We start from the raw sequence: 19,708 nt of genomic DNA on the forward strand, positions 1-19,708 counted from the left end.
AGACATATAAACCATCTGAATACATGTTTACTATATTGCTGTGTTTAGCACAGCTTACTGGGGAAAGAGCCTGGCATGCTCTCTCTCTCTCTGTCCTCCTAATGACACTGGGAGTCTTTGGCCAATTTATCTGAACTTGATAGAGGGTTACAAGTCGGGAGGTTATCAACTTCCTATGCATATCTGTAGGTTACGGGTGGGTTCGGACGGACGGAGACGAGAGATCTCTATAGTCTGATCTTGGGACACAGGCGGTTTATTGCAAAGGGCATGGGTATAGGGGCACTGCTCAGAGCTGCCAGACTCAGCTCTGAGCAGGCCCAAGAGAGCAAGAGAGTAAGCGGGTGAGAGAGAGAGAGAGTGTAAGAGCAAGAGTAAGAGCAAGAGAATAGAGTGGAAGTGTCTGAAGTCCTGGTTACAATACAATAAATCATCTTCTGTACTGAATATTCTAATTGTCACTAACCAATCTAATACAAGATACAAATCCTATAGCATTTACATACAGCCTATAAGAGTTCTTATATTACCATGGAGTGTTACATCTTAACTTCTAAAAACTACTCTTTGGACCCCTTCTGCTGAGCTAGTAGGGTCTGCTCTGACCCTTGGACCTGCTTGCAATCACAGGGTATTGTTCAATCAGGAGGGGATTACCTTCAGTCGGCCATACCATTGTTTTCCAGTTGTTCAGTAACTAAGACTTGGTATTTCAAAAGTGGCTTTCATTTCGATGTTGCCTGTAGTTTTCATATTCCCAAAATCTTTTGTCAGGCAATCATATTTATAGGGCTTTCCTGTTTCATCTTCCCCAACACATATCATGAAACCAGGCAGAGTAAAGAGAAGTTGTAGTGCCTTGTGGGGAAGAATTCAGCATTAACATGTTCCTCATTAGTCACTGGGAAGTCCACAGGGGAATTCAGCTTCACAGTGCCCCAGGAACTGGTGTACAGAGGGAGGACAGGTCCTTCCCTGGCTGTGGGACAGTAGAGCTGTGCCTGCAGCCAGACAAGTTGCTATTTGCAGTGCCTGAGTCACCCTTTATTGGGAGCAGGTACTTAAGAGGCTGTGATTCCCTCTAAATGTTTTCCTGGCCCGCTGTGTACCCAACCAGCCAGTCAGGAGGCACTGCCTTGTATTTGCAGAGGGTAATTGTACACACCTTATTTATTGTGTAGTAAAGAAAACAAATTAAGGCTGTGTAATTACAGAGACAGGCATGCTTTTAAATAAGGCTTAAGTAGTCAGATTTCTATTTAGAAAATTAATAATTGCCATTTCTGTCTGCATCAGAGGCTCTTCTTAAACTGTCTTCTGGAGGTTTATACATGCTCTAAATTAGTTTGTGGGCCAGCCCAGACACAGCTTCTATCAAAGAGCGCACTCTCAGTGCTGCCTGCCAGAGCGAGGACAGGGTTGAAGATCAAACTTTCCCTTCCAGCCTTCACCCAAAGGTCTTAAAGATGGAGACCCTGGGCTGGTTTGTGCTGAGTGGAATTGTTCTTTGAGTATGGTGTGGTCAGGCACTTTTATCTGTGTGATCACGTTCTTCTTCCCTACAATGAGGTTTGAGGAATAACTGAAACGTGCTGGCAGGAATGCTGCAGGGGCCCGCTTTGCCTGTTGACTTGCTTTCCTGGGCAAATCTGAGCTGTGATTAATCTGGAGCTTCCCAGAATATCCTCTGTAGGTTGTGATGTTTTCTGATGGGGTCGGCTTCAGTGTCCTGGTTTGGTTCCAGGCACTGGTGTGGTGTCAAATGAACTGGTGACTTGGTATTGAATGTAGTTTGTAGCTTTGACATGAGGATTCCCAGAGATATGTTATGGGTTTAGGCCTTGATAGGAAAGATACAGGGCTGTGTCCCCTGAAAATTGCAGATGCTGAGGGAGTACGAAGTTGGTGAGTTGCCCTCTGCCCTCTTCAGTGCTGTGTCAGGACAGGGCTCGTAGCACTCGTAGAAACTGGGGCCTCTGTGCTTTCAGAGGGCTGCAGGCAACCCTCTTCCGAGGCTGGCAAGCTTCACTTCCCTTGCTCTGTGAGTCTGGGAGCTTGACTGAGAGCGCCAACTAAATAAAGAAATAAACAAAGTATCAGATTCTGAATTATTCCAAGTGGAACACTGTTTCCTCTCAGTCATGCCTTGAGGGTCACTTTCCCCTGCTCTGTGGTTAATAATCTATTGTCTTGCTCTGAAAGAGCTGTTCTTAGATATGAATCAGGATTTAACTCTCTCTCTTTTGCTCAGTTCCATAACCAGCTCCAGGCCCTGTGCCTGTCTGCAACCCTCCCCTTGATTCTGGATCTCCTGCTACCCTTCCTCCTCCTTCTCCATGGTTTCTTCCTGCTTTGTCCTTTCACCACTGCACTACTGTGATACCCATCCTGACAGACTCCTAACCCAAACCTGTTGTTTGTTAATTGCTCTTGATTTCTCATCCATGCTCCTGAGTCAATGCAGCCTCACGAGGCCGTGTGCATCAGCTGGGCTCAGCGCACGGCAGCGTGTGAGCTCGTAGTTCCCTGGGAAGGTGGAGTAAAATGCGTTTGCCTAAACCACCTCTTTGATAGTTTCATGTGTTTTGTTTTGCATTTCCTAAATAGGAGCCAAATTTCTCCATGAATATAGGCAAAATAAGAAAAGCATGAGAAAGCTTTAAACAGCCTTTAAGTTCTATTAGGTGAATATCCCTTTACTATCCCTAAGCAGGCAGCGACTTGGGTACTCTTTGGTTCCCATTTGTACTCCAAGGATGTTCCTGCTCCAGCCCCTTCCAAGATCAAATCACTGTGATTTACTCAGGGAGCCATTTCCCCCCATATGTCTCTAGTCCTAGAAAATTCTGGCCATGCCTGTAGCGCAGCCACTAGAATAAACAGCTGTAACATCTCTGCTTCCATAAACTTTCCTGTTCTGCTCCCCATCTGCTTTGTCCCCTGGATGCCAGTGTAGTGCAGGTCCTTGCTGATATGCTAATCGGCAGCAGGGCTTTGATGGCGTGTTTATTCCCGGTTTACTGCCGCAGGTGACTGATAAGCAGTTAACTGCAGCTACTCCTTTTGCTGCAGTGGCAGAGGTGGGTCCTGCGTTTTACCAGCCATTGTGCACAAGGCCAGAGGAGAGACCAGTTCCCTGCAGGACCTTGGCTTTCCTTCAGGCTGGGTTGAAATCATTTGACGTGCATTCATAGGGCTGGGTAACTAACTGCTGGCTGCAGGCTGCCTTGCTTGGCTGTGGGGAGGGTTTATTGTTCTGTGATAGAAGGGGGAGTGGTGAGTTTGTGACTGATGTACTCTAGTGGGACCTGAGAGAGAGTTTCCAACTCAAGTGCTTCATGCTTTGTGCCAAGATTTGTCCTGCTTCAGTTGCCCGTCTTAAAATCTGGAATAACATTTGTTTTCTCTGCTTTTATTTGATCTATTTGAGACATAACACCTTGTATGATTTCTAATGAAACCTGGCCTTGAGTTGTGGGATGCTGTTGCAATGTGAGATGAGTTACACCCTGTCACAAATAAGTTTTGCCTACTTGGATTCTTATGTAATGTCTAGTAGCACTCTGGTACCTGGGCTCTTGGGATTTTACTGTGGTTTTGTCTCTCCTTCTTTCCTTTGAAATGTTGAGATGATCTTTCCAGTTACATTGTGAGAGTTATTTCCCTTTCTGAAATTTGATCATCTTCTGACTAACATGTGAAATGGGCAACTGTGGTTTTTGTAAAGCTCCCATTTTTTTCCCATCCACTCTTTAAAAAAGTCTTCAGACTGTTTAAGTTGAAGCTCTTCCTACAATGATGCGTGGTTTGTTGGTTTTTGTAGTTTTTTGTTTGGTTGGATTTGACTTTTTCTTATTTTATTTTTAATTTTTTTAAAGTTTTTTTTTTTGTTTTTTTTTTTTTTGGTTGTTTTTTTTTTTTCCCCAAGATTGGAGTAAAATGTGAACTTCAGACAAGTTGGTGGGCTTGGGGGTGTCAGCCTCTGACCTAGTCTTTTCTGTGCAACAATGGCCTGGTGGATGTCTTGTGGTGAGCTTCCCCTCAAAGAGAGGCACAACATTCCTCTTGGATGTGATGCTGAAAATGAGATGTAGTTGTACCTTGGTTAAACCTCACAGCATCTCTGAGATCACCAGTAGCACAGAATGAGCTGATTTCTGGAGATTTGGGTGTGTCAAGGAATGGATCTTGTTTCTAGGCTTCTGAGATCACTGCAGCATGGAAGTGCTCCAGAAACAGCTTCTGACTGTCCCTCTTGCTTCCTTCCCAAACCCTGTGGTGCAAAGCATTTCTTACCTGTCCGTGCCAGTGTGAGAGGGGCTGCAGAGGGAAGAGGAACCCTCCTTGGCAGGGGGGTACCTGAGGACTTGGAAACCTGCTTGAAAAATGCTGGGGGAATGAACAGTCATGACAGGATGAGTGGAAGTTAAGTGACCACAGAATTTATCTCTCCTGGGATTTTTCTTTTCACGGTCCTAGTTTACTAACAGTGTGATTGCAGGGCTGGTTTTTCCCTTTTTGATGTATTGGCAACAAGCACCAGGGCAGAAATATAGAAACATTGAGAACATATGCTATTTGAGCAATAAGATATGACACGGCATGAATGATGGGACATTAATTCATGATGGTGTGTGACAAGGCAGGAATTTAAATGTCATAAGTTAGGCAGTCGTGAGTTTTATTGGAATTATAAAATTTTATTAGAATGCTGGTCAAAGGGTGGAGTTCCCACCAACCCCTCCCCTTACTTGTATCTGGGAAGGGATAAGCTGTTAATTATGTCGGATGCAAGAGACTGCGGGGTGTTTATAGGGCTGCCAGTGACAGCCAGGGATGTGTCTCCCCGGGGAGCTGGGGGTGACCATGACTTTAGCCTTGCTAGTGCTTGAGGATTGACCATGTTTCATGCCTGCTGTCCTCCGGCATGCCTGAAGTCACGCTTGGGCACTCCCGGGACTGCTTCCCGGGGAGCTCCGCCGGTGTCCGGCGGGGTGAGGCCGTGCCCGGTGCCCCGCGGGGCCGCGCTTCAGCACCACGGACAGGGCCGGCGGCTGCTCCTGCCCGCCCCGGCCCGCGGCCCCCGGCCCCGGCTCCCTGGAGCCGCCCGGCCCCGGCTCCCTGCCTGCGCTGAAGCCTCCCGGCTTCCCTGCCCTCCCAGCCCAGCCTGCAGTTTGCCCCCTGCCTCTTCTGCCTTCTCTTGGAATAAGCTCCTTCACCTTCTAGCCCCAGCCTGGCTCTCAGGGAGCAGTGCCTGAACACTCCCGGCTGCGGCTGCAAGCTGGCTCAAGCCGTGGGGTGTGAGCCTGCCTCTGGGGTGCCCAGGCTGGTTTCACTGCCAGCAGTGCCTTTATTCTTCCATCTGCGGTGTAGCCAGCCTGCCTGTGTGACAGCTGCAATACCTGCAATATCCCTGGGAGTGTTCAAGGCCAGGCTGGATGGGGCTCTGAGCAACCCGACCTAGTGAAAAGTGTCCTGCCCATGGCAGGGGGCTTGGAAAAATATGATCTCTATAATATGGTCTCTCTTCCAACCTAAACCGCTCTAAGATTCTGTGGATACTAACTTTCTGAACTGCAGTGATTCCTGGCACTGACTGTGCTCTGCAGCGTGAATGGATTTGTTTTGCAAACCACTACCCGGCTCCTGTCTGGGGCTTTCTCACATGAGTAGTTCTCTAGGACATCTGCCATCCAACCTCGCTGCAACCACAATCCATGGGCTTTGGCTAAATGTTTGCTGTATCCAGTTGTGCATGTTGATAATTGTGGGTAATTTGCTGTCTCAGAATAATGAAGGAATGCCTGCTGCACTCTGAAGCACTCGGTGCTTTGTGGTGATTAGTCTTTCCATTTGAAAATATTCCTCACAGTGACCAGCAAAACATACTTTTTTTAAAAGTACATAATGTATTGAGAAGAATGGGTAAAACGTAACTTTTGTGTGCAGACATTCCTGTTTGTTTTGACAGGGTTCACTGTCAAAGGCAAAGTGTCTTTCTTTCTGCTTTTGGGGTGGTTATAAGCGTGGAGTGTAGCAAGCAGGCTTCACTGGGCTCTGGCTGGATTAAGACACCACCAGTTCCCTGTCCCCCTCAGCCAAGGTGCCTTGGGCTGTCAGGGGGCACATCATGCCATGGCTCGGGTGTGGCTGCAGGCAGGCCTCTTCTCCGAGCATGACTCCTCCCTGTGCGCTCAGGTGCTGCAGACAGGTTTTTGGGCAGAAGCGCTCCTATGCCCATGCTCAGGTGTGCCCCAGGCACCTGCTGTCTGCCTGCTCCCCGTGCCCACCCCCCAGACACCAGGGGGAGGCAGCAGCCTGGCACGAGGCAGCTCCTGCTTGGTGCTGTCTGTGTGTTTTTCTTGTCATTTGATGAGGCGTAGCTGGAGCAAGTCAGCCTCACCTCCTGCTGTGGCCAGGAGGCTCCGCACAGCATGGGAGGTGGCAGCTTCCATCTCTGCTGGCTGATGGCGTGGTCCTTTTGGTTCCCCACGTGGGCACCTCCCCGTGCCGGCCCACTGCCCCTGCCTGTCCCCAGCTCTGCTTCCCCGTGGTGCCCAGCTGCTGCTGCCAGGCTCCCAGTGCTGGGGGTGCAGGTAGCTCTGTTCCCTGCCGAGGTGGGGCGAGTGCTGCAGGCTAATGGCAGGCTTTCTTTTCATTAGCTGCTGTAAACACAGGGTTTTGGCAGCAGCCTGCTTTTCTGAGCCCAGGAAGACCATTTTTCCTTTTATCTATAATTTAGTGAAGTGTCAAGCCACAGAAGTTTTAATGATAATAAAGCAGCAGAGGAAATTTATTTATTCACTGCAAAGGTGGGTTTCATTCCAGGGTTGGTTTCTTACACTTCCCTCAAGAAATGTTGGCTGCTCATGTAACCTCACTCCCAATGTGTTCAGGCTACCTTCCCTGAGAAGCTCAGCACTACACTTCATGCTTGGCTGAATGGCTTTCCAGCCCGTCCCATGCATGACATTGGGGCCAAGCAAACTGGGAAAGGAGAAGCAAGGGAAACATAGTGAGGTGAGAGCATTCATGTGCTTGGTGAGGTGTAATGGAGGGGAGGCATTCATGCATTTCCCATCTTCCTCCTGTTGCTGTGCATCTCTTACATCTGCTTCCCAGACCAGCCTCTGTGATGGATTTGACTGCTGAGGAAAAGCAGGGAAGGGTTTTTTTGGGATTACACATAGCGCTTGCCTTCTGTCAGCCTATGAAGATGCCAGTGCTGAGTGGAGATAAAAAGTGGATTGGTGTCATGTGCAGGGACGAGGGCTTCTTCCTGAGGTTCAGGAAGGCAGAGTGGAACTCTGGGATGAGGATGTGGGAAGGACAGGGACCAGGCTGGAGAGAGGAGGTTCCAACAAGGGATTGGAGCAAGCTGTCTTTAGGGAAGAAATGGAGAGTGGAGGGGGGATGGGGTGTAGAAGAGGTGACAGGGAAAATGGATCTAGAGAGGAGAAGGAGGATGGACTGGGGTAGGGAGAAGCACATGTATGTGGGAGATCTGCAGGTGGAAGCAAGTGTAAGGGAGAACGGGGTTTGCTAGGAAATACTTGGGAACCACGCCTCTGAATTAACCAGAACCTTCCTCACCCCTTTCGATGTGGCAATATTAGAATCTTTGGAGGCAATATTAGAATCTTCCTAATTATTTTTCTTGGACGAGTTTTGCTATCCTGATGATATTAATTATTCTTAAAGGTCAACAGCACTCACTTGAATCCCCTTCTGTTCTATCATGTAATCAGTTAATTAATTGGAAACCATTTAGCAGAGTCTGCCGAGAGCTCAGCCTGCTGTATGCCCTGTTGTTTTGCTATTGCTGGAGATATATATATATATATGCTTTCATATTTATACCCCTTCCTTTCTTCAGAGGCTCTGCAGAGCTCTTGGTACCCTCCCAGTCCATCCCAGCCTCTGGCACCCCTCCCTGAGTCAGGAAATCTGGGGCTCAGGCCCAGCTGTTAGTTTTTTTTTTTTTTTTTTTTTTTTTTTCCACTAACCCCTTTGGGGTTATTCAAGGCTCATTGATTTCTGGGCATCCAAGTAGGTGGGGATATATGAAGTTATTTTTTTTTAATATAAATTTGGTGTAGGAGCCCTCTAACAGCTGAGCTCACAGTCCCTGTTCAGGAGGAAGAGGCAAGACCAGAACATTTCCCAGCACGTCTACGCTTGATGTGTTGACATAGAGGCTCTCACATGGACCTTGTCCAGCTCTCCCCCTGTCTGCCTGGGCATTTGGAGTGACCTCCCAGCTGGGGTGATACCTCCTGATGAGCACCTGTCTCTATTGCTTCACTGTATTTGAGGGGGAGGTGGTGGGAAACGTGGGATCCTGGGAGCCTGGTGCTCATAGAGTCATTAAGGTTGGAAAAAACCTCTAATACCATCAAAGTCTAATTATAGTGCACTCAGAGGAGCTGGGAAATGCCCCATGGGCATGGCTCTCCTTCCCATGCCATCTCCTCAAGCTGTGCCTTGCCACAGCTCTGAGCTCTTCTCTCACACAGGGAGATCGGGTTGGCTCTGGGTTCACTGGAAACCTGTGAGCAGGAGGCATTCCCCAGTCGTTCTCTGTTCCCAGCTTGAACAACAATGCAGTTTGAAGCAAACAGGGTTGGATAAACCCAGCCCCTCACTGGAGCTGGCAGCTGGCAACCCTTGTCCTCAGCCAGCACACATCTCCAGTATTATTTCTGCATGCCAAAGCAGGAGCAGAGCCCAGTATAGAGTAGAATTTCAGTCTAATGGATCTAGAGTTACTGCAGTTTAGGACAGAAGAGATGGGTTGGGGGCAGTGCAGCCCTGAGGACCTCTTGGCTGCAGGAGGGCAGCCATGGGGAAAGGCTCTTGCCTGTTGCAAGGTGATTTTTCTTTTCCTTGAGCAGAAGACTGACCTATTGTGTGGATGCTGCTGGACTCTGCCCTGCAGGGAAGCTGGCAGGCAAAGGGAAAGCAACTGCAGGGCTGACCCAGCTTTTAACCTTTACTCAAGTCCTCTGAGAGCCCAGATGTCTTTGGAGAAGAGCGATGGAGACTGCACACAACAAGGGCAAGATGAGTGTAGTGCAGAGGGCCAGATCCCTGCATCTGATCTGCCTCGAAGCACAGGGGACAGTGTGACCCACATCTGGTGATGCCTTCCCATCTGTACCATGAGCTGAACCGCAACTGTGAGCAACAATAAACTCTGAGGGGTGATTTGTCTCTGAACAAAGCGTTGTGCAGCTGGGAGATGCCTCAGAGATGACTTGGAGGGTGTGGAAGTGTCATGGGGTAGGAGATGGCCTTTAAGATAAAGGCTGGTCTGGGTTGAAGGCAGCAGCAGGACGTGGCTGCTGCACTGCAGAGGCAGTGGGAGGAGAGGCGTGGGTCAGATGTGCTGCTGGCACTGGCTCTGGGAGCCCTGTGACAGAGGTGTGGTGCCTTCTTGCCTTCCCACTTGCTCTGCAGCTTTTGCTTTTTAATGCTGTTGTTTAAAGAACAGTGCAGAAGACCAGCCCCTTCCACCTCCCTCAGCCCTGTTTCAGAGTGAATTTGAAAATCAGGGTCCTGCAACTGAGAAATGCGGAGGGATTGGTGGTTCCTTCCTCCAGTATCACACCTCCAGGACCAGTGGTGTGCATGTGGAGTGGCAGGGTCTCTTCTTGTGTGTCACCCATGATGGTTCCTCTCTCCTCTCTGATGTAGGATGCTCTGAGTTTGGGAAATTATTGCAGATTTTGAGCCCTAGAACAAGAAATAATTTGTGGGGAATGAGATGATTATATCAGGGCACATGCTGTGTGACTTGTCCCTTACGAGGTACAGGACAGAACCTGTGGATGGGAGAAAGGATTTAGTTTTGTTGCCCAAATGCACAAAGGAAGGTTGAACCTTGGAGATTTTCTGGTTCTGCTGTGTTTGGGGTCAGAAAAGCCCTGGGGGTTGCAGGGATGTTGTTTAAGGAGCAGAATTGTGTTGTAGGTAATGCCAGACCATGGCTGAGGCCCTCTGTAAACTGTCTCACTCCTCCATGGCACCAATATATGTGTCCTGGTGATGAGCCTGAACAGGGAGCAGATCCAGAAGAACTCCTGGCAGCTCTGAAATCTCAGGCTGACCAGTTTAATGGCTCATCCTGTTCTGCTCACTCTGCTTTCCGGGCATGCGAGGCTTGCACGCAATTGGCAGTGCCCAGTCCTTTTCCAGGCTGTCTCAAGCGTGTCCTGCTGGGACTTGGGGCTGAGCTATTGGAGATTCCAATTGAGTCTAATATTTGTAGAGCCTGATTTGTGGGGAGGCCTGTCCTGCCACAGCTTCTGGGACTTGTTGGGGTAATTTTAGCACACTCATTAAGGGAGGACAGTACATTTTTTTCCCTTAACGAGCAAAGCTGCTTACTAAACAGGAAGAGAAAGGAGGGGGACGGGCAGGCAGGAAGGGTGATGGGGAGTGTAACAGTGCTTTTAGAGGTCATTGGAGTTATCTGGCAGGGATAAGCAAGCCCCAGAGTGACTTTCCAGCATTTCTCTGGTTCAAACCCAAAAGCTTTAACAGCTTACTTGCTGCAGATACGAAGCCTGAACAGAGCTGCCCCTACAGCAGCATGTGAGGCTGTGACATTCCCCTCTCCTGCGGCCACCAGCACCCAGCAGTGAGCTGTGAGATGATGGGAAGCACCTGTTGTGCCCAAATATCAAGGGAGTCACATGTGGTGCTACCAGCATATCCAGCACTGTGGACCACAGCTGAGGGATGTGCATCTCTCCTCGCACTTCTGCCAGGCACTTGCTCGTGCTCCCTCAGCCCCAGCTGCTCTCTGAAGTTAATCCCTCCCAGTCAGGATTTTCATAGTGGCACCATGTTATTAAAATGTGTGAAAAACTTCTCCCATGCAGAAATAAATGTGTCAGCTTGGAAACAAGGGCAAGTGGAGGATGGAGCTGCGTGGAGGAGGGACAGGTGCACAGGGTCCCTCCCCAGCAGCAGCGTTTCTGCCGTTGCGTTGAGCTGAACTGCATAAAATAACTTACAGTTTAATTACAGGGGCTCCTGCTTGTTGGTGTCATTAATGAGGCAACTGGCTTAATTTAGCTGAATAAAAATGGCTTTAATAGTGGAAACACTTTTGGCTGCTGGGTAATTAAGGGAAAACTAAAAATGCTGTCTCCTCTTGCACTAAAGTCCGCTTGTTCTGGTCTGCAGATATCCAGATTCCTCTTTGTCCCACCCTCACCCATCCCTTTTTTAACCCCAGGAGATTGTTCAGGAGGTGCACTCCATGGCCCCATCTGTCCCTCATGCTGCCACAAAATGGCAAAGGTCACCTCCCCTTCCCTGTTGGTCGCCAGCGAGGTCTTGGCAGTGCCTGTGGGAGCTGTGGGGGAGTGTGCAGGATGTGGCGTGTCCCCTCCTGAAATGTAGGAAGAGGATGGAGGGAGAGAACAAGGACTGGGATTTAGCTGTCACTCAGTGGTGACAGCCTGCCCTTGAGGTGTACAGGGAGGTGCTGGTGGAGAAGGCTGGTGGGGATAGGAGCAGGAGCCTTGGGAGCACGGCTGCTGCAGCAGGAGGATTGTGGAGTGGTGTTGAGCCTCAGCCGTGGGTGGGTTGGGTGGCTCTACCCTGGACCTGGTCCAGGTGAGCTCCATCCAAACCCCTCTCTCTACTCAACTCTTTTTGGAGGTAAAAAGCACCCTGGCAGCTACTTCTAGAGACTGTCTCCATGGAAAAGAGCATCCTGTGAGTGATGGAGAAAATGTCCCGTGGCAAAGAAACAGTTTGAATATGTTCCAGGAACGCTGATGGCAGATCTGTCCTGGAAGAGAAAGGCTCCTGTTCATTGCTGAGAAACACACAGGGAAGGCATTTTGCCTCCCTCTGCCTGTGTTTCCTCGACGTGTGATGTGCTTTTTTGTTACAGGTGGAGCTGATGTATAGGCTGTTATAAAGGTTGTCTGGCACACTGCTGCAGACTGCTTCCACTTTCCTATAATTCTGCCAAATTTTAATTGCTCAGGCTGAAGTTTTCTGTGCTGGGTGTCTGCTCCTGGCTGATTCTATTTTTTATTATTACTTTCTGGTCTCACATAAGAGCTTTCTCAAATGTGTGAGGTGGTAGCAGGGAGGTTGGGAAAGAAGCTGTTTTGCTCAAGCTAGAAAATACTGGTGATTCTCCTGCTACAGAACACTTGCACCCTCCTTTTGAGCAGGAAAAGAAATCTTGTCAAAGGGCAGATTTTTCTTGGAAGACTTGGTGTTGCTCAGGGACATCTTAGGTCAGCAGAATGGCTCTTGGTCCAGTTGGAGGGGAAAAGTTTTGAAAAGGATGTCTTGGGACACTGGTGTTGGTGTGGGAGGACATAAAAGTGGGGAAGATAATAGGAAATTTGGGCATGGACAAGGAAATTGAGGCTGAGAAATATTTGGGAGTGGTCGGAGAGCAATGAGTAGTGTGGTTCAGCCAGCTGAGAGGGAGAAGGAAATGGGTCAGGAAGGAGAGAGCTGGCACTGCCCAGCCACAGCATAGGAGGATGGGGGTTCACGTCCCTGCAGGTAACAGGGATTTGGAGGTGGCAGCAGACTTTTGGCCTTGGAAATGCAGCAGGAAGGCAGAATGGGCCTGTGAGAGGCCTTGATTTGGAGCTGTGAGAGGACTAGTCCTGGATGTGAGTGCCTTGATTTTCCCCAACCTTCCCCATTTATGCTGTACAGAGCACTGGGAAACTTGGTGTGTGCAGCTGAGGTTTGTGAGTGGGGGGGAACTTTGCAAGCACCCAACAGGAGTTAAAGTGCTGGAGCTCAGAGCCTCGCCTGTGGAGCCATAATTTAATCTCTCCTCATGTGCATGTACTGTGATTCCATCTCTAATTACAGAATTACATGCTCACTTCCCCAGGAAACCTGCCCCATCCAGCATGTGGGATGGATCTGTTCTGGGGACAGATCACTGCTGTGCAGTGAGGTTTCTCTGGAGGAGCTCTATTTTCTGCAGTGCAAGTCAGTAGCTGTACCCTTTTGCATGTGGAATCCCCGTCCTGGCATCTCTGACCTTTTGAGTTTTTGTGACCGAAATGGTGTATTTTTTGATGTGTGTTTGTGTGCAGCCCCTTTCGGTCTCTGTGCTGAGGTCTGAGCCTGAGGAAGGACCTTTGTGAGGTTTTGAAGTATCTAAGGTGTCTGTTTCCAGTGACAGACACGCTCCTCTGTGTGTGTGTCCAGGCTGGTCTGAAGCAGAGCCGTGGGTGTGTGTCCCCCTGACCAGCCCTGCAGAAGTTGATGGTCAGGTCAGATCAAACCTCTGCTCTGCCCTTTGAGAGCAGAGTCTCCTGCCAGATGTGTGCAAGGGAAGACCCATCTCCTCTCTGCCTAATGCTTGCTGTGGGTTGTTGTCTGGGGGAGGGAGGAGGTGGTAGGAGTTGGTTTCCAGGCACCGCAGGAGATGAGAAGCGGAGCACATCTGCCTGGCAAAGCTCCTTGCATTAGTGAGGATGTATCCTTTCTCCATCTCTCTGTGTCCTAAATTGTAATAACACGATCATGCTATTTTTGATTCACTTATTTGTGTGGAAAGCCTGTTGTTTTTTCTCTTCTCTTTCAGAATCCAATTTTCTCTTGACATTTCTGCCTAATGTAGCAAAACATGACCTTTGAGAAAGGACATTCCAGCGAGATTCACTCCCTCCTCTGCATTTCTGCCTCTCTCCCACATCTTGCTGTCTCTCATGCATCCCCTTTACGCTTCCTTCTTCTCCCTGGGCTGGGGGAGGGAGTTTACTGTCTCACTTTTCAGTAACAGAGAGTTGCTCCTTCCCCTCCCACTTTTCATCTGTCTTTGCAAAATTTCCAGATGCTCAGTGCCCTGGGGTGGATAAAGGAGGGAGCCTTGCAATGTTTTCCTTCCCCCCTTCTTAGCTTTACCTGCCAGTTTTACCACCTTTGTCAGAGACTGGAAGCAGTTTGTCTACAGACATGGGAATGGTGGGATCATAGTCATGTGAAATGAGGTACCTGTGGTTTGCTGTGGTTCCCGCAGCAGGATAGTCTGATGTGAAGCAGAGCCAGAATTTAAAAAGGCAGCGCTGTGCCATCACTGTGTTTGGGCTTGTTCTTCTGCCAGGCTCGTGGACAGGCTTTGGGACAATGCTCTGCTGTGTGAGCAGCATCTCCACTCCTAATTGAAGAGTTCTGTGCAGGTGGGACAGGACCAGAATTGTTTGTCCCTTGCTGAGACCCAGTGTAAGGGAAGAAATGCATCTGTCATCCCAAATCCTCGTGCATCAGACCTGTGCCAGCAGGAGCCATTCAGGGTTAATTTTAGCACTTATTTGCAAATCAAACAGGGACTGGGGGCTGAGCCCTGCACAGCTGGGCTGCCTTGGGTCATACCTCCTCTCTGGCCAGCCCAGAGTTGAATGAACTTCAGATGATTCATGCCTCTGGCCCTTCATCGATCTTCCCTGTGGGCCAGGCTGAGGCAGAGGGGTATCCTCAGCCTCAAGCTGGGCTGCCCTGCCTGCCTGCGGCTCACAGCAGGGATGGATTCAGTGAGGGATGCGAGGCTGCACCTCCTGTGTGTTCTGGAGGTGTTCTGTGAGCATTTGGGGCTCTCCCAGAGCTTGTGATCACCCATTCCTCTGCTCACTCACCCCATGGGCTGGTCACTCGATTGGTGGCTCTCAGGCTGGCCAGGTGTCCCTGGGAAGGCTGGCTGGGACAGAATGTGTATCACTGCCATCTTTTTGTGCTGTTAGATACCAGGGGCTTTTCTCCTTCTGCTCACCCTACTCCAGACACATTTCTTCCTCTTGTTTTTATTAATTCAGTTCCTTTTACATTCTTTCATCCTCTCTGGCTTTCAGCTAAAGAGAAGATATCTGCTGGGTTGCAAAGCTTTCCCAGGTGGATGAGATTTATGTTTTTGCAAGTTTGGGCAGATGGAGAGAGGGATGGGGAGCTTTTGGCTGCTGTAGCAGTGGTACCCCTGGGTGCAGCAGCACACAGCCATTCCGGGACACCTGGAACGCAGAGCTACTGCAGATCATATGAGAACACCTTGGGTAATCATCGTGCTGTCATTTGAACCTGGCTGTTACTATTTTTAACGTGAGGTTTGTGCTTAATTTTTTGTTCAAGTTCTGAAATTAGACTTGTTCTTTTTGCTTATGGTTGGTTGAGCTCCAGATTCACGGGCAAGAGTCAGACATTGGATTTATTTTTTTTTTCCTTAACATTGCAGCAGGATATAAATCATTTTTCCCCTTAAAAAAAAAAAAAAAAAGATGAGAAAGGGTTCATTTGGGTTTGTCCTCATTAGACTCTCCCATTATGAAATCTGGACTTGAGTTCTAAACTGCTTGACAGCCTCCCCATCAAGGAGGATGATGAGCTCTGTGGAGGTGGTAGGGCCGTGTGCAGGAAGAATTATTTACAGTGACTTCTTTCTTCTTTTTTCCCCCTTAATTTTCAGAGACCTCTCTGGGAACCGGCTCACCACTCTGTCATGGCAACTCTTCCAGACACTGCGACTCTTTGAACTGTAAGTCCCACCCTGGGGGTATCTCCTGGGAAAAGACAGGAGGCTGAGAGGAGGAACGATTTCCAGATAGAGCTATTTTGAAGCCCGCAAATAATTACCTAAAACTCCAGTGGGCAGCAACATCCTTGGGAGGCTTTCCTGGGTATGGGAGTACCAGAGCAGAACTGCTTCTCTTTTAACTTCACAGCAGCTGCCTAATTAATGTCGGGATGATGAACAAGTCATGCTTGGAGTAGTAAATGGTTGACTAACTCTGCAAGCACATTAGAAATACTTACTAGGCCAGATTTTTGAGTGAATGTCTTCAAACACTTGCTCTCATCTGTTGCAGGGTAGGGATAACTGCTTTTCTTTAGTTGGTACACATGCTTTACAAGACACCCCTGCATTTAGGCCGATGATTCCCTTTCTCTGTAGCAACAGAGGCACCTTCCAGCTCTGATGTGGGAGATGATGAGATAGTTATATCTCCTGGGGCACTGGTGGCCTTCAGCCTGCTGAATTATTGATAGAGCATTCAGCATCATGCTTGAAGAATAAGTGGACACGAAATCAATGGAGCATTGCCCTGATGACCTGTTTTGTTGAATTTTAGAAATAGTTGTTTGGTGGGTATAAAAAAATATATATGTAGGATTTGTCCCAGAGGATCCTGGGAAGCTCCATTCATCCTCACGATGATCAATAGAGCTGTAAGCTAGAAGTGACTTATGAAAGAATAAAGACAGTCTTTCAAGTGGGAGTAAGTGTGTTATCACCAGTGTTACTGCAGTGTATTTTATTTCTGTCAAATTGTTAAATGAAAAATACTAATAGTGATATTAGAAAATGGAGAAACGCCCTTCTGATGGGGAAATTTGGCTTGCAGAGTTAAAATGCTGAATTCAGAATTTGTCTCCTTGCTGATTACAGCTCTAAATATTTTTCAAGCCTGGCTCGGGTTTCAATTTTAATAGCATGAGTCATTTGTATTCTTAGACCTTTACTTATTGTCATTGCACTGTCTGGCAAAACTCAGATTGATGGTTGTTACCCAAGAGAGACCCAAGAGTGGAGGAGCAAATGGGGCTGCAGTCCTGAGCTGGAGGCACTCCCAGGGCCTGGGGTAATGGTGAGCCTGCAGATTAATGGGAATACTTCCAAAGGGGCTTGGTTTTATGTGCTTTTGCTTCATTTGGTCATATTTTGTTTCTTCAGGCACATCCCAGGTCTGCCAGCTCCAGCCGGGCTCAAAAGACCAATACCAGGCACAAAGGGAATTGAGAAGCTGCTGTTGGGCAGCAAAGGGTACTTCACCTGATGAATACATCTGTGTTCTGATATGATGCTCCTGGCAGGGAGCTGGTGTGCTCAGGGTGGCTTTGGATGGTGTCAGCAGAGTCACTTGGGGCCAGCACTCTGCAGTATGGCAAGTGGGACTGAGCTGAATTACCTGGCTCCAGTTGGAGCTGTGCTCAGAGCAGTTTTCTTGGGGATAACAAACCCCAATGAATGAAAGAAGTAATGCACAAAGAAGTGTGGGAGATCACAGGGCTGGTTGGTAGGAAGTCATGGTGGGGTGGGAAAGCAGTACTGATGTGGTGTGTGTTTTCCACGGCCTCACATGGGCAGCTTTGGCATCGTGTGTGGCAGGAGCCTCAGCTGAACCTCTCCTGCTCCAAGCTGTGAAAGGGGTCTTGGCAAACCAACCTCTGGCACCAGCTCCAGTGAGCAATTTAGACCTACAAATGTGCCTGCCCACGGGGGCTGCCTTGCTGTTGGCTGGGCTGGAGTAAGAGCCTGGCCAAGTTCACTTTTCCTAAGGAATTGCTTTAGGTGCTTCCTGACAAATGTTCCTCTCTGAGTTCCTTGTTACTAAGGACCCTCCATCCACATGAGCACAGCTAGGAGGGGGTTACCAGAATAATGTGCTGATGCTGGTCCCCAAACATGACAGCAGAGGGGTATTTTATCTTGTACCCACTGGGATGTCAGTTTTTAAGGGGTAGGGGGATGTGCCTGCAGTGTCCTTCCTGGGGCCATGAAACTGTCCTGATGAACTTTGGATTTGTTGGAAAGAAGGCAGTACACAGGTGTAGCCAGAGCTATTGGCTCTGAATAATCATTCACATAAAGATGTTGGGAATTAAGGTAAAGACATGTTACCTACTGTGGGGTGGTTGTGGTCCTGACTGCTAGAAGGATGGGACCTGTTGGTGAGGAAGAGCAGATCTCCAAGATGGGAAGAAATTACTAATGGATCCCCAAAAGTGGGAAATACTGTATTTTTTTTTTTTTTTTAGAAATGCAGAGGATGGGTGAGTAAGAGACAGTTTTTTGGCACACTGAGCTCCAAGGAGGCTTCCAGAACCTGGGAAGGAGATGGAATACATGGCCCACATAAAGCAAGTGTGAAACACTGGTGAAAGCTAGAAAGGGAGTTGCAGATTGACATCAGCCAAGGACTTGAAATTGCGCCAAAACTCTCTGGAAAGGGAGAAAGTGGTGAGCAGCAGAGACTGATGCAGAGACAGCAAAGTGTGAAGAAGGCAGGCTGAGCAGCAGCATTTGTACACAGCAGTGGAGAGGCCGGAAGAATCCAGGGATATGTAGTCCACTCTTCTCCAGAGGGTTAGGTCTGTGTGGAGGGATGGTAGGACAAGTGGGTGCAGAGGCCCACCAGTGATGCCTTATACTGAATTCCAGTGCCCCTGTGCTATCAGGAAATCATGGATCCGGAGGGAGGGTAGTCATCCAAGCCAAAACTGTGACTGACAACGAGGCAGCTCGGAGCAGTGGAGCTTGTGGTGAGGGAAGCGATGGGAAGATTGTCCCCAGGAGAGTGTTGGGAGGAGAGGAACTACAACTGGTTGTGACATGGAGATTGCCAGGGAACACGAGACCTGACAAAGCCACTCACAGTGAACAACGAGGAGGAAAGATCAGAAGACTACTGGGCAGGTGGATGGCAACTTGGGGCTTGAAATTGCTGCTTGGCTGCATCCAAGGCATCGCAGCCTCATGAACGTGGTATTGCTATAAAGAAGAATCTCTTGTTCGACAGAGTTGAGATTTTCTCCTGCTGACTCACTGAAGAAAGGATGGCAAAAATGAGGCGCACGTCCAGAGAATATTATCTCTTGCTCGTTCTGGCCAGAAACAAGGCTTGGAATAGTTTCCAGTAACTCCAGCCCTAAATCCCATAGCATGGGCTGACCTTGACCAGCAGGGCTCAGGCTAATGAGCGCACAACTCTCCTAAGTCTGAAGCTGAGTGTGTGCAGGGAAGCATCTGACACATGCAACAGCTCATAAACATTGGACTTAGAGCCTTTCTTATCCAGAAGTCACAGCTGGTTTCCTCTGTCATGTCCTTGGCTTCCTTTGTCATGTCCTCAGAGAGCTTAGGGCTGACATTTCAAGAAATTCCTTCCCGGAAAAACCTAAGACTCTGGATCCAATTACACCTTTGGTTGTATAAAACCTTGTAGTCCTGAACATCTTGCTGCTCTGCCCAACCCATCAGCATTTCTAATACCATCAGTCCTTGCCAAGCTGCCCTGCAGTACATTCCTGCAATGCTACAGCAAGAGGCTTTGGAGGGGATGGGGCACAGCAGCATCTCTGTTAATGTTATGAGTCCAACTTAACATGGTCTGTGCCTCCAGCTTTGAAACTTATCACCGCCAGCAGTCCCAGTAATAGAGCTGTGGCCAGACAGTGGGTACTTGCCTGCTCTCTGCATTAGCTGAGCCAGCTGTCAGACACTGCACAGCGCTCCCTGTCCCATCCCTTTCTATCCCATCCCTTTCTGTCAGGGATTTGGAAATAACAGTTCTGGTTGGACCACCAAGAGAAACCTTGGTTCTGGGAAATTAATAGGAACAAAATCAGATTTTTTTCTATCTCTGCTGAGTGCTCTTTGGTTCTCAAGCTTAGGGAAGTGGCCTCAGTCACAAGGTAGGAAGAGCGTTTTAATTGCAGGAATATGAAACCTTGTCAGGAGTTTTATGTGAATTGAAACAGACAGGAGAAGTGTGGCAAGGATCTCGGCTGCCCTCTGAGAGGTTTTAGCTGCAGACAGCTTTGCTTTAGCTGATGAGTGGGGAGGCATGGGACAGGGCACGTGTCTCATTTAGCTGCTAGTCTAGAAAAAAAAGCTGCTTGTGTGTGTGTGAGGTCCCTGTCTGTTCCAGAACATACC

The 19,708-nt window shown here is 48.7% G+C and overlaps 1 protein-coding gene across 3 annotated transcripts in view; it reads left to right on the forward strand.

Moving 5' to 3' along the window:
• The window catches only part of NTRK3 (neurotrophic receptor tyrosine kinase 3), a 219,922-nt gene that overhangs the window by 38,861 nt on the left and 161,353 nt on the right, over window positions 1–19,708 (forward strand). For all 3 annotated transcript variants that reach the window (XM_010391033.4, XM_039557355.1, XM_010391035.3), the window contains one exon: window positions 15,458–15,526. In XM_010391033.4, the coding sequence (XP_010389335.2) occupies window positions 15,458–15,526 (69 nt within the window). The remainder of the gene's footprint in view (window positions 1–15,457; window positions 15,527–19,708) is intronic.

This window comes from Corvus cornix, chromosome 10 (assembly GCF_000738735.6).
Source record: "Corvus cornix cornix isolate S_Up_H32 chromosome 10, ASM73873v5, whole genome shotgun sequence".
Taxonomy (NCBI): domain Eukaryota; kingdom Metazoa; phylum Chordata; class Aves; order Passeriformes; family Corvidae; genus Corvus; species Corvus cornix.